The 14,389-nt window shown below is 47.0% G+C and overlaps 1 protein-coding gene across 1 annotated transcript in view; it reads left to right on the top strand.

Moving 5' to 3' along the window:
- rnf123 (ring finger protein 123) overlaps positions 1–14,389 on the top strand; it is a 192,233-nt gene that overhangs the window by 6,264 nt on the left and 171,580 nt on the right. The window contains exons 4-9 of the mRNA XM_078172042.1: positions 7,487–7,566; positions 7,854–7,951; positions 8,773–8,827; positions 10,511–10,596; positions 10,738–10,824; positions 10,910–10,977. Of these exons, the coding sequence (XP_078028168.1) occupies positions 7,487–7,566; positions 7,854–7,951; positions 8,773–8,827; positions 10,511–10,596; positions 10,738–10,824; positions 10,910–10,977 (474 nt within the window). The remainder of the gene's footprint in view (positions 1–7,486; positions 7,567–7,853; positions 7,952–8,772; positions 8,828–10,510; positions 10,597–10,737; positions 10,825–10,909; positions 10,978–14,389) is intronic.

Genomic DNA, 14,389 nt, shown 5'->3' with positions numbered 1-14,389 from the left:
TCGTTGACAGCCCTAATCAATATGCTGCTGTAGTGGTTTGTTTTCCAGACGTGAGTATCTTTGAGCAGTGAAAGTTATTATGTAGTTTGTTTTCCACAGAGCATTTTACTCGCATTTGCGACTAAAAAATAGTTTGTGCCAGCAAAATAAATCATTCAGCACGCTGTGCAAGTACAGATTTCAACCAGCAATATGGCGGTCAAATAGCCTACGGCGGCTCCGCGGCACAAGATAACGGCTTACCGGCGACAGAGAAGTCCGACTCCAGGTCCAGTAATTTCCTCTGTCGTTGGTGTCATGACTGCCCAAAAGTACCTGGACAACCGAGCCATGGCAGCACACAGGTATGTGACGTGTCAGAGGAGAAACGAGCCGTTCACATTTCTCTCTGTGGCAGGTAACGGTCCACAAACCTCACCGCACTGAAGGGACTGTTCTTTACTTATGAAGGGACTGTTCTTTACTTGTCAGGGGAGGAGGGTGGCTGGTTGATTTTTATTTTATTTATTTATTTTATTTTGATTCTCCCTATGTTAATCACTTATTGATGCTGTTTTTGAAGTATGAATAAGTCAATAAGTAATTTATTCCATTGAAATATCATTGATGTATTATAGAAAAGTGATTTATCTTTTTATAAATGACAAAAGGCACATCTGCCTCATTTTTGCTGTGGTATCGTGATACTACTCAGAACCATGATACATGCGCTGGTATCGTACCGTGGGATCCAATTTTGGTACCATGACAACACTAGATGTCACAACCATTCCATTTGGAGTTGTGCAGTGAAGCGGCTCGGTGCCGCTTAAAAAAGTGTTCCCCCACTTTTAGGGGTTAGGGAGCACTGCTCTCTCAGAGGCCCAAAGTGTTCCCCTACTTCTAATTTTACAAATTAAGCACTGCATGTCTCCATAACTACGGGACAGACCGCAGTGAACGTGTCATGTTCCCCCTCAGCGTGAACTTCCTGTCACCAGGACGCTCACGTGAAATGTCTCAGCATGTAGTGAGACAGACACATGTGATGTGATGAGAGGGACGCTCAGGGCTGTGTGTGTGTGTGTGTGTGTGTGTGTGTGTGTGTGGTAGGTACCCTGACCTAACCTCTTTCCTTCAGCCAAACAGATTCATGTTACCCAGCAGCTCTATACATAGACACACACACACACACACACAGTCTGTCCAGTTAACCCTGTATTGACTCTGTACTGGGTGAACTGTGTCCCCTCTTCCCTCGTAGTCCAGCAGCTGTGTCTGTCTCTTGGCGAGGGTCAGGTGGGGGCGTTGGCAGCAGGTTGAGTCTCGTCAGTCACTCTGTGGTGAACGCCAACACCTCATAACGCTGGCGTCATACTACATCACATTTCTGTCCGTTCTGATGGTCACTGTCTCAGGTCAGGTGATTCTGGAGTCATAAAATCGTGTCGTGAGTTTGCCGACAGACGCGTGATGATCCACCTCACACACACACACACACACACACACACACACACACACACTCACACTCATGTCATTAATCTCAGCCTGATGTCGCGTAGCAGCACGAGACCTCACAGTAAATGATACCAATATATACAGTATCAGTACAAACAACAGTAGACACAGTGGAATTATACCAATATGCACATGTAAACAGTCCCCATTCTAGAATAAACACTACCGTATGGAAACCATGCGGCCGGTTGGAGCTCAAATTGAATGGGAAACAAAGTCCAGTGTTCACTTAGCTGGGCGTAACTTAGCTGGGCGATGTCCGTGGATAGCTGCCTCCGTGAGAAGAGAACAGAAGGAAGGGAGGGGGGTATCACTGTCCGAGGGCTGCCGTAGAATGGCAACCAGGACGTCAGCCGACCAACACTCGCTACCCGCTCCCTGGTTGCGGCGATTTGCGATGCTGGCCAGCTAGGAATGAACTAGCAGCCAGTACAGTACAGTCCTCTCTGGTCTAGCTAACATTTAGCCGTGTTACTTACTGATCCATTAGAAAGAATCATTAATCAATCCATTAGAAGCACTCTGTGAGCCACATGGGGAGGACATCGACGGGCTCACAGAATGCATCACGGACTACATCAGTTTCTGTGTGGACTCCACTGTCCCAGCCAGGACTGTCCATTGTTATCCAAATAACAAACCGTGGGTAACAAAGGACATCAAAGTCATCCTCAATGCAAAGAAGAGGGCCTTCAGAGGTGGTAACAGGGAGGAGGTGAGAACAATACAGGGGGAGCTGAAGATGAAGATCAGGGAGGCTAAGGAGAGGTACAGGAGGAAGCTGGAGAGGAAACTCCAGCAGAACAACGTGAGAGAGGTCTGGAGTGGAATGAGGACCATCACTGGCTTCAGGACCAACAACCACAGAGGAGTTGAAGGCAGCATGGACAGGGCCAATGAACTGAATCTGTTTTTTAACAGATTTGACACTGCTGGCCCTGCCCATCCCCCCCCCGACTCTTCTGCTGTCTGTCTTGGTCAACCATCTCCCACTCTGCCCTCCTCCCCCACTCCTCCCTCTCACACCTCAACACCCTCCTGCTTGACCCCCCCCCCCTCCTCCTCCTCCTCACACCTCCTCCCCCCGTGGTCAGACTGACTGCTCTCTCCATCATGAGGACTACACCCCTCCCTCACGTGTCGTCACCTCCACAATGTGCTTCACTGCTGACCATGTGAGAAGACAGCTGATGAGACTCCACTCAAATAAGGCTGCAGGCCCTGATGGTGTCAGCCCCAGGGTGCTCAAAGCCTGTGCCCCCCCAGCTATGTGGAGTACTTCAGCATGTCTTCAACATGAGCCTGAGTCTCCAGAGGGTCCCCTTGCTGTGGAAGACATCCTGCCTCGTTCCTGTGCCAAAGACGTCACGTCCCAGTGGCTCCAAGGACTACAGACCCGTGGCATTGACCTCCCACATCATGAAGACCCTGGAGAGACTCGTCTTGGAGCAGCTCCGGCCCATGGTCAAGCCACTTTTGGACCCCCTCCAGTTCGCCTATCAGCCCCGACTTGGAGTTGAGGACGCCATCATCTACTTGCTCAACCGCGTCTACGCCCACCTGGACAAGCCGGCGAGCACTGTGAGGGTCATGTTTTTTGACTTCTCTAGTGCATTCAACACCATCCGTCCAGCTCTACTGGGTGACAAGCTGACAGCAATGCAGGTGGATGCCCCCCTGGTGTCCTGGATTGTAGACTACTTGACTGGCAGACCACAGTATGTGCGCTTGCAACGCTGTGTGTCAGACAGAGTGGTCAGCAATACCGGGGCCCCGCAGGGGACTGTCCTCTCTCCCTTCCTCTTCACCCTCTACACCACGGACTTCAGCTATTGCACTGAGACCTGCCATCTTCAGAAGTTTTCTGATGACTCTGCTATAGTTGGATGTATCACCAAGAGTGATGAGGATGGGTACAGGGCTGTTGTGGATAACTTTGTCACATGGTGTGAGCAGAACCATCTGCAGCTCAACGTGGCAAAGACAAAGGAACTGGCTGTGGATCTGAGGAGGACCAAGACATCAGTGACCCCTGTTTCCATCCAGGGGGTCAGTGTGGACATTGTGGAGGACTATAAGTACCTGGGGGTACACATTGACAGTAAACTGGACTGGGTTAAGAACACTAATGCTCTCTACAGGAAGGGCCAGAGCCGTCTCTATTTTCTGAGGCGACTGAGGTCCTTCAACATCTGCCGGACTATGCTCAGGATTTTCTATGAGTCTGTGGTGGCCAGTGCTATCCTCTATGCTGTTGTGTGCTGGGGCAGCAGGCTGAGGGTGGCGGACGCCAACAGACTCAACAAACTGATCCGCAAGGCCAGTGACGTTGTGGGAACGGAGTGTGACTCTCTGATGGTGGTGTCAGAGAGGAGGATGCTGTCTAAGCTACGAACTATCTTGGACAATGTCTCACACCCACTCCACCATGTGCTGGTCAGGCACAAGAGTACTTTCAGTGGGAGACTCATACCACCAAGATGTACCACTGAGCGCCACAGGAAATCATTCCTGCCTGTGGCCATCAAACTGTACAACTCCTCCCTCTGAGTGGCCCTGAGACTTTCACACACTGCAATAATTTAACTTGTGCAATAACCCCATTCACCGTGACTGTATATATTCTGTTTGTGTAAATAATCTTGTTCATATTTACAATATATATATATGTATATCTATCTATCTATATATGTATATATATATATATATATTTATTTACGTTTATGTTTGTTAATAATTCCTGTTTATTTAACTATATATTGGTTAATACTATTGTTTAAATTTCTTATATTTTCACGTATCTTTCCTCTCTTGCAAGGAGCACCTGTAACAGATAATTTCCCCTCGGGGACCAATAAAGTATTTCTGATTCTGATTCTGATTCTGAAGAAAGCTAGCTGGACATGGGTTTTGAAGCCTCTTTGGTCACGGAGCTCCCTCCATTTCTTGAACACCTGACTGAGGTTTACTCTTGTTTTTCCTCTTCTTTTATCACTCTCCTTTTTGCTCTTCTTTGCCTCCTCACACAGAGGAGCTCCTTTTCTTTTGCTAGGCCGTTTTTCACTTGTTTCCAAACTTTGTCCGTCTGCCATTGTGCTCGTGACTCAACTATCTCATGCCCAACTCCTCATAAGGACCAGCTCCAGTCCCTGATTGGCTGACTGACCAGTTTGGCAATACATGACGCGTTTCCTGCTGTAAAGCAGATTTTTTCCGCTCCCGGTGGCAGAAGCTTATTACAAAGATTGCAAAGCCACTAAGTAACCTATGTAAATGCTGATAGTCTGATTTTACTGTGGACACTACCCTGTGCAACACACATTATTTTCATCATGAGATATTTAGGAAAAGATGCTGTCTGTTGCCTCTTTAAAGCACGGTGCAAAGTGCCACACAGAGGCATTTAAAATACGATGATTTGATTATTGACAGATGTGATTAACTATTTCAAGTGGCTCTTATAATAAATGCAGTGTTTTTTAGGACAGTCTTTAACCTCACAGATTAAACTGTGCTCAGTTTTGACTGTTTACTGAGTGTTGTTTTAACTTCTGGACCATTCAACTGGTCGAAGCTTCAAGTCTCGTGTAAACATTCACAGTGCTCATGATGAAACTGACTTTACAGTGTGCTTCTCCCGGTGTCAGCGTGGGTTTCCTCCAGGTGCTCTGACATGTTCTCCCTGTGTCAGCGTGGGTTTCCTCCAGGTGCTCTGACATGTTCTCCCTGTGTCAGCGTGGGTTTCCTCCAGGTGCTCCGACATGTTCTCCCCGTGTCAGCGTGGGTTTCCTCCAGCTGCTCTGACATGTTCTCCCTGTGTCAGCGTGGGTTTCCTCCAGGTGCTCTGACATGTTCTCCCTGTGTCAGCGTGGGTTTCCTCCAGGTGCTCCCACATGTTCTCCCCGTGTCAGCGTGGGTTTCCTCCAGGTGCTCTGACATGTTCTCCCTGTGTCAGCGTGGGTTTCCTCCAGGTGCTCCGACATGTTCTCCCCGTGTCAGCGTGGGTTTCCTCCAGGTGCTCCGATATGTTCTCCCCGTGTCAGCGTGGGTTTCCTCCAGGTGCTCCCACATGTTCTCCCTGTGTCAGCGTGGGTTTCCTCCAGGTGCTCCGATATGTTCTCCCCATGTCAGCGTGGGTTTCCTCCAGGTGCTCTGACATGTTCTCCCCGTGTCAGCGTGGGTTTCCTCCAGGTGCTCCGATATGTTCTCCCCGTGTCAGTGTGGGTTTCCTCCAGGTGCTCTGACATGTTCTCCCCATGTCAGCGTGGGTTTCCTCCAGGTGCTCCCACATGTTCTCCCTGTGTCAGCGTGGGTTTCCTCCAGGTGCTCCGATATGTTCTCCCCGTGTCAGCGTGGGTTTCCTCCAGGTGCTCCCACATGTTCTCCCTGTGTCAGCGTGGGTTTCCTCCAGGTGCTCTGACATGTTCTCCCTGTGTCAGTGTGGGTTTTCTCCAGGTGCTCTGACATGTTCTCCCTGTGTCAGTGTGGGTTTCCTCCAGGTGCTCCGATATGTTCTCCCCATGTCAGCGTGGGTTTTCTCCAGGTGCTCTGACATGTTCTCCCCGTGTCAGCGTGGGTTTCCTCCAGGTGCTCCGACATGTTCTCCCCGTGTCAGCGTGGGTTTCCTCCAGGTGCTCCAACATGTTCTCCCCGTGTCAGTGTGGGTTTCCTCCAGGTGCTCCGACATGTTCTCCCCGTGTCAGCGTGGGTTTCCTCCAGGTGCTCTGACATGTTCTCCCTGTGTCAGCGTGGGTTTTCTCCAGGTGCTCCGACATGTTCTCCCTGTGTCAGCGTGGGTTTCCTCCAGGTGCTCCGACATGTTCTCCCTGTGTCAGCGTGGGTTTTCTCCAGGTGCTCCGACATGTTCTCCCCGTGTCAGCGTGGGTTTCCTCCAGGTGCTGTGACATGTTCTCCCTGTGTCAGCGTGGGTTTCCTCCAGGTGCTCTGACATGTTCTCCCCGTGTCAGTGTGGGTTTCCTCCAGGTGCTCTGACATGTTCTCCCTGTGTCAGCGTGGGTTTCCTCCTGGTGCTCTGACATGTTCTCCCCGTGTCAGCGTGGGGTTCCTCCAGGTGCTCTGACATGTTCTCCCTGTGTCAGCGTGGGTTTCCTCCAGGTGCTGTGACATGTTCTCCCCGTGTCAGCGTGGGTTTCCTCCAGGTGCTCTGACATGTTCTCCCCGTGTCAGCATGGGTTTCCTCCAGGTGCTGTGACATGTTCTCCCCGTGTCAGCGTGGGTTTCCTCCAGGTGCTCTGACATGTTCTCCCCGTGTCAGCGTGGGTTTCCTCCAGGTGCTCTGACATGTTCTCCCTGTGTCAGCGTGGGTTTCCTCCAGGTGCTGTGACATGTTCTCCCCGTGTCAGCGTGGGTTTCCTCCAGGTGCTCTGACATGTTCTCCCTGTGTCAGCGTGGGGTTCCTCCAGGTGCTGTGACATGTTCTCCCCGTGTCAGCATGGGTTTCCTCCAGGTGCTGTGACATGTTCTCCCTGTGTCAGCGTGGGTTTTCTCCAGGTGCAGACAAACCAAACACAGACTTTAGATAGAGACATTCATGTTTTCACGTCAGCTGCTCTGCGACGAGCAGCATCAGAGGAACACAGATTATTATTTTTTCTTTTTTAAACATGAAACGTCTTTCCTCAGAGTGTGTCCTGGTGTAAATCAGCTGGTGTGTTTGTTTCTGAGAGGAAGAGACCTCGATTATAATTCAGCTCCTCAACACTGCAGGAATTCTGACCAGGAGAAGTTTCAGCTGGTCGATAGACGACACTTCGTCCTCCTCAGTCTGACACACTGGAACTTCAATGTTGAAATATTGTTACTTAGTCGTGTAGAGTTCAAGTACAACGTTCGTCTCAGGCTTTAGCCGCAGAACTACGTGATTTTAAAAAAAAAAAAAAAAAAAAAAAAAAAAACATGACAGAAGGTGACCTGATAATCTGTCTGCTCTGTCCTGATCATGCCTGTTGTTCCTCTTTATGTTTTGCAGGAAGCCTCTCGGTTTCCAGGATCTCAGTGCTCACTTGGAGAGGTTGTTGTCTGAGGGAGAACCCACTGAGGACAGCAGAGGTAATCATCAAGTCTCCTCACCATCTTTCAGCTCAGATCATTTACTTCATTTACAGATTCTTCAGTTTCTGAACGACTGAGACATATGATTAAATCAGCCGTCATTAACAAGCTGCTGAACAAACCCTTGTTATAAACTGTGATGTCGTCTGCTAAATCAGATTCATCCACTTTGAACTGAGGGTTTTAAATGTCATCAGCTTCATTTGGTCGTCCTCTGACTGCACACAGAGATCAGCCTGATCAACTGTCCTGATGTCTCATGATGTTTAAATCTGTTTCTGCAGATCAGCCTGTTGAAGGGCGTCTGGGCCCTCAGCCCGTCGTCCTGGATCACACCAGCGGCTTCGAGGGACTTCTGTTTGTAGATGACGACCTGCTGGGGGTAAGAGGAAGTATTAGATATTCATCATTCAACACAGCAGCAGAGCAGCACTCGGGCTGTTTACATGACGTCAGAGACACTGATTTACTGCTCTTTATAAATCCCCGTAAACACTAACAAACTGTTAGTGTGAGTGAAATGGTCCTGCAGTGAATGTGTCACAGTGGGACTAACACACCCAGATCATGTGACTCCTGCATGTATACAGTCAATCAGACCCAAACTGGCCGAGGCGCTCTGAGCATGCTCCACAGTTTCCGCCCCGGGCTTTGAGCCGGAAGTCCAATAGCATTAAATGTGTAAGAGAAGAAGAAGCCGGTAACAACATGGAGAAATCTACATCCAGAGCCGTGACTTTTTGGACGCACCAAATGTACAGAGCTGTAAAGTTGTCCACCATGGTAGCAGTTAGCTGCTAGCTAACCATAGCTAACTTGTTTGTCCATTGTTTGGTCTGTGACGTAATAGGTCAACAGGAAAAAGGTCCAATACTAACAAGCTGAAAGGGGGCATATCTCCACCTATCGTAGAGGAGTCGCACATACTTACACACCAGCTTCCTCCCACAGTCCAAAGACATGCAGGTTAATTGGTGACTCTAAATTGTCCGTAGGTGTGAATGTGAGTGTGAATGGTTGTCTGTCTCTATGTGTCAGTCCTGTGATAGTCTGGTGACCTGTCCAGGCTGAACCCTGCCTGTCAGCTGGGATAGGCTCCACCCCCATGCGACCCCAACAGGATGAGTGGTTACAGAGAACGAATGAATGAGTAACACATCTGATGTTTGTGATTTTTAATAGTTACACTTTTTGTGATTTCAGGTCATCGGCCACAGCAACTTCAGCTCCATCAGAGCCACCACATGTGTTTATAAAGGTAAATCCTCTCAGACACAAACCCTGCCCCATGTGTCCCATCCTCTGTCATCAGACCATATCAACACATATCTATATCTACATATAAAGACATGTAGTCAGAAAGTGAGCAGAGACATCTGAATAAATCTGTGAAACAAAAACAGTCCCAAACATTAATATTTCCATGATCACTGTCTCGTGTGAAAACAACATTGTCACACTGACTGTGTCTACATGCACACTAATATCACACTGTTATTCTGACTTTGAATTGGGTCGTGTTCGCATCATATTCTAGGTTGTTATTTTGAAGGTAACATTTTCAGATGCAGTCATGTGGGATATGTTGCTATTGTTCAGGTTTTATGAGCATGTCTCGAACATGTAAACAGCACATTCAGAGTATCAGTTTGTGACACACGGCCTCTCGTCTGCTTACAGTCGGCTCTGTGCATTGTCATGGAAATGTTACACACAAACCAACTCGCCAGCAGTTTTTCAGGCTGGTGTGGAGCTGCATGCCCAAAAGAAAAACCCACATTTCATCACACGATATGATCAAATATCACAACACCAACCTGACAGTGAGGCTGAGTTCACACAGGCCGACAGAGTCCACCGTGACAGGAAGCTGTGAACAGATCTTATGATGCAAAGAGGCAGGATGACACAAGCTGCTCCAGCTGTTCCACTTTTATATATGTGTGTATTTATAAATCTACACTCACTGGCCACTTTATTAGGTACACCTGTTCATGTAGACATGGTGAAGACGAGGTGCTGAAGTTAAACCTCATGAGAGGTAACCTTCATTTTTCTATGTTTTGAAGTGATAAAAGACGTGTTAAGTCCAGTTCAGACCAAAGATTCTGGACGAGACGAGTTGAAACAAACAACTACTGTCAACGCTCCGTTCTGTAACGTAGTAAAAAGTTGCTGGTTGACAGGAAGTGACCACGTGACCACCACCAGTTCCAAAGGATCGTATTTATTTGATGTGTGAGGATTAAAATCTGCTCCTGATGATGATCTGAGTTAAAGTGTGCAGCTTCATGGAGTTACTCAGATTCAGATAACTTTATTAAATACCCGTAGGTAGATTTGTTTTGCAGTTTTTGGAGAGCAGGCATCCAACTTAACTAATTAAATGCAGATACTCAGGACAGACAGCACTGACAATATTTACATACACAAAACAGTAACAATAAAGTGCGTCAGGCTGCACACACCCACAGCAACCCTTCAAACCCACTGTGAGCTCGATGAAGAGGAGGATAACTGAGCTCCACTGGAGGGAGGCACCACTTCCTGTTACAGACACTGAGACATAAACATTTGTTTCTTCAGCAGAAATATTGTATTTTTTCGGAATAAGAGCAAAAACCAGAATATTTTGTGCATGTAAACGGATCATCGTCCACATGTATGACCTAATGATGTAAAACAACACGCAGAACATGGCTGACCGGAGCGAAGGTCACCGAGCTGATCTGAAGCCAGAGCCACTGCTGCTGTGGAGTCTCCCTTTAAAATCACTTCTGTCTTTATGTTCACAATAAACAGGTGGGACTTCACTATAGCTGTGACCTCTGTGACAAGCTTCAGTCACGTGGGGCAAAAACTGTGGCTGCCAACCGACGATGTGTGGAGCTGCTGATCAGCTCAGACATCTGCATTCTCATTGTTCTGTCTGTGTGTGCAGGGAAATGGGCCTACGAGGTGCTGATCTCCTCCCAGGGTCTGATGCAGATCGGCTGGTGTACGCTCAACTGTCGCTTCAACCAGGAGGTACACACACACACACACACACACACACACACACGTCATTATTACAGGCGTAGAAACTATCTGTAATAAACATATTTAACATTTCAGTAACTGAGTACAACCAGAAACACAGTGTGTGTGTGTGTCTGTGTGTGTGTTCAGGAGGGTGTCGGCGACACTCCAGACTCGTACGCTTACGATGGAAACAGAGTGAGGAAGTGGAACGTGACGACCACCAACTATGGAAAGGTAAGCAGCGACACAGACAGAGAGGTCGGAGGCGGAGCTTGTCGGGCTGATTGTGTGGTGCTGACGGCAGATTGTCTGTCCTCAGTCATGGGCGGCCGGAGACATCGTCAGCTGTCTGATAGACCTGGACGAGGGAACCATCACGTTCTGTCTGTGAGTAAATCAACTGTTTGAAGGAACATTTGGGTGAATCCTGCTGCTCTCGCTCTCTCTGGGTCACATGTTGATTCAACAGTAAGTACTGGTTAGCTTAGCTTAGCATAGAGACTGGAAACAGCTAGACTGGCTCGGTAACACAGTCCACTGAGTAACATGTTATATGTTGGGGTGACCTCCAGCTCACCTGGTAGAGTTTTAGCTCTGTATAGGCCGAGTCCGTCGCAGCGGCCTGAGTTTGATTCCAGCCCGTGGCCCTTTGCTGCATGTCACCCCCCTGAACCTTTAATATAATTAATATAGGCCTATATTTTATCTCCAAGTGCACGTCACACACTGAGCGAGCCGCCTGTTAATGACGCTGTGGGCTAATGGGCATGTAGCTACTTCCATGTTTCAGATGATACGTCATGTTTGTAGTCGACCAATGAAGATGAGTTTACATATCACCTTGGGTTCGTCCTTCACCTTCTCAAAATGATCCCACACTTTGGATTTCCTGCCCGACATGTTGTTAACTAGCCTGTGGAATAACCGCAGGTACCAGCCCTGGAGATTAACCTGACTCCTGTCTGACTGCTGAGCGTGGACACTTCCTGTGTCTGTCCTTTCAAAGTAAACTCACACATGCTCCAGTCATATAGGTTTGGATTTATTGTGACAAGGTGCAGCTCCTGATAGAGTTTCATGTTTGTTTTTGTGACTGAGCGACCTAGGGCTGGGCAATAAAACGATAGCGATATCTATCGCGATAGATACGTGATCAATATCAATAGAAAATACGTTCAATAAAATGTCTAATAAAACAGGAAGAAAATCACCATCCTGAACCGCAAGGCATTCTGGGGGATGCAGTTCCAGCGAGGGCTTCAGCCTCTCCCGGTGCTCCCGGCCCAGCTAAGCAAGTTTGGTTGCATGAACAAACAAACTCACTCACTCACTGCTTGTAACGTACGTGACGTTCCAATAACCTGTTGAGTGAGACGCACACTAGCAGTTTCATGTTTGGTTGCGCCTTCGTGCCTCGTGTCTGCAACTCATAACAAAACAGTGAAAGGAGAAAATAGGCTCGTTGGAGATGAACTGCGCCTTGCCTGGAAAGTAGACGAGAGCAGGCGGCCGCAGCGGGGGCGGTGACAAAAAGCTGCGGTGAAGTCGGACAGTTTCCTGACAGTTTCCAGCAGCCTTCAGTCTGTACAGGAAGTCACAGACACACTTACTGATGATGGATGATGATTTGATACAAGACAACAGCTTTCATTAAGGCTCAGTCAGATACAGTCAAGGCTTCACATCTGTACACGTTATTTTAAGTGTTAATATACAGTAAACTCTGTCTAGGAAAGGTCAGTTCACCAGTTTGGCAGTACTTCGGATTTTATAATTATACAGTATATTTATTTATTTGACTGTTTTTCATGGTTATGTTGACCTCTTTTCCCCTGTGTTCGTTTGTTCATTACTGAGGAAAGGTTACATTTAAAATAAAAGTGTTTAAATTTAACATTTTTTTCTTCTGGTCCTTATTTCAAATAGGTTTTAAAAAATTCAATAATTATCGATATCGACTGATATGAAACACTTATATTGTGATACATTTTTCAGCCATATCGCCCAGCCCTAGAGTGACCAATGAAATCTTGCTGACTAATGAATGACCTTTGTGGTCGACTAACGTGAGGTTGACTGCCAGGGTGCAGCCCTAGTTATATGTCTATTTTTTTGGTCTGGACCAACAACTTCCTGTAGCCTCCACTGGTTTCTCAGAGAAATAAATAATCCTTCACATAAAAACCTGATTTGCCATTTTTACACTTCAGTTTTTGTCCTTATGAAACAAGATATGACGAATCAGTCACAACATCTGACTGTCAGAGAGAACGAGAAGAAGAGCATTTCACTAAAATGTCCAACAGCACAAACATCAGTGCCTCTGTCTGAAAACTGAAAAGATCCTAAAATGAGAGAGAAACTGAAAACGATGATGAGGCCTTAAAGCTCCAGCGTGTACGATTCAGGAGGATACACTGTCAGAAGTCTGTTTTCTTTAGTGTATAATCAGCTGACAATCAGAATGGTTGTGTTCTTGTTCCCTCAGAATGAGCTGTTTATATCTACACAGAGAGCAGGTTCTGGTCTACAGAGATCACCATGTTGCACCGCCATGTTTCTACAGTGGACAAACCAAACACTGACTCTAGATAGAGACATTCATGTTTTTGTGTTTTCACTTCAGCTCACACAGCTCTGCAATGTGCGTTCCAAAAAAACGCCCTTTAAGAAAAAAAAAAAGTGAAACATCTTTATTCAGTGTTTTTACCAGTTTTAATCAGCTGGTCCATTTTTTTTTCTGAGAGGAAGAGGCTCTGTGGATAATTCATGTTGGCAATTTGCGCCGCCATGTTTCTACAGTAGCCCAGAACAGACAAACCAAACACTCATTACGTGTACATGCACACAGTAGTAGCAAAGCTCATAGCTCAGCTCATCAGTCAAGTCGGCCTTCTCGTCTTGTCGCTGTGTCCTTTTTATTATCGTGCGTATTGAACTAGTTCTGGTTTTTGTTCAGAAACTATTTCAGATAAATCCGCATTTCGCGTTTTCCTTCCATCCATAAACAATGTTTAGCTCCTTTAGCTGTCGGAGCATGACTGTAGTTTCCTCGTCCGTCCAGAAGTGCGTCTTCTACTTCTCAGTCACCATGTTGTTTGTTTGTTTGTTTGTTTGTTTGTTTGTTTTTCCGGGAGTTACGTCATCTCCTTCTTCTTCCGGGTGAAAGCCTGCGAAAGAAAAAGTGGTGCGTCCGACTCCAGTCGCACTGGAGTGGATACATGCAGCAATAATTCGATATTTTCTAGGTGTGTTAGTTGAGCTACAGATAGCCCAATTACAGTCAGACTAGGCAGTTTACTTGCATTTCGGTTTTAGTCAATAATTCGATTTTCTCAAGATGCATGTAAACGTACTGACTGGCTCTAGATAGGGACAGCCATGTTTTTTGTTTTTGCATCGGCCTCTGTAGCTGGAAGATCCTCCGCAACAAGCAGCATCAGAAAGATACCAATGTTTTTAACACGGAGCTTGTGTCTTCTTCAGAGTGTGTCCTGGTGTGAATCAGCTGGTGTGTGTGTTTCTGAGAGGAAGAGACCTCTGAGGATAATTCAGCTCCTGAACAATGAACACTGAAGGAATTCTAACCAGGAGAAGTTTCAGCTGGTTGTAATCTGTAATCTGTAATCTGTAATCCTCACTGACAGACGACACTAAATCCTCCTGAATCTGACACACTGGACCTTTAAGAACATTTTCAGATGCACTCAACATTTCTAACAGGCTGGAAGGTGTTTCATATGTTTTTCAATCACAGAACATCTGAGTTGTTCACAGTGTAATTGAGTTTCCTCTGTAT

Source organism: Epinephelus lanceolatus, chromosome 1 (genome assembly GCF_041903045.1).
Source record: "Epinephelus lanceolatus isolate andai-2023 chromosome 1, ASM4190304v1, whole genome shotgun sequence".
NCBI lineage: Eukaryota > Metazoa > Chordata > Actinopteri > Perciformes > Serranidae > Epinephelus > Epinephelus lanceolatus.
Note: the sequence above shows the minus strand (reverse complement) of the source record. Positions and strands in the feature narration are given on the sequence as shown.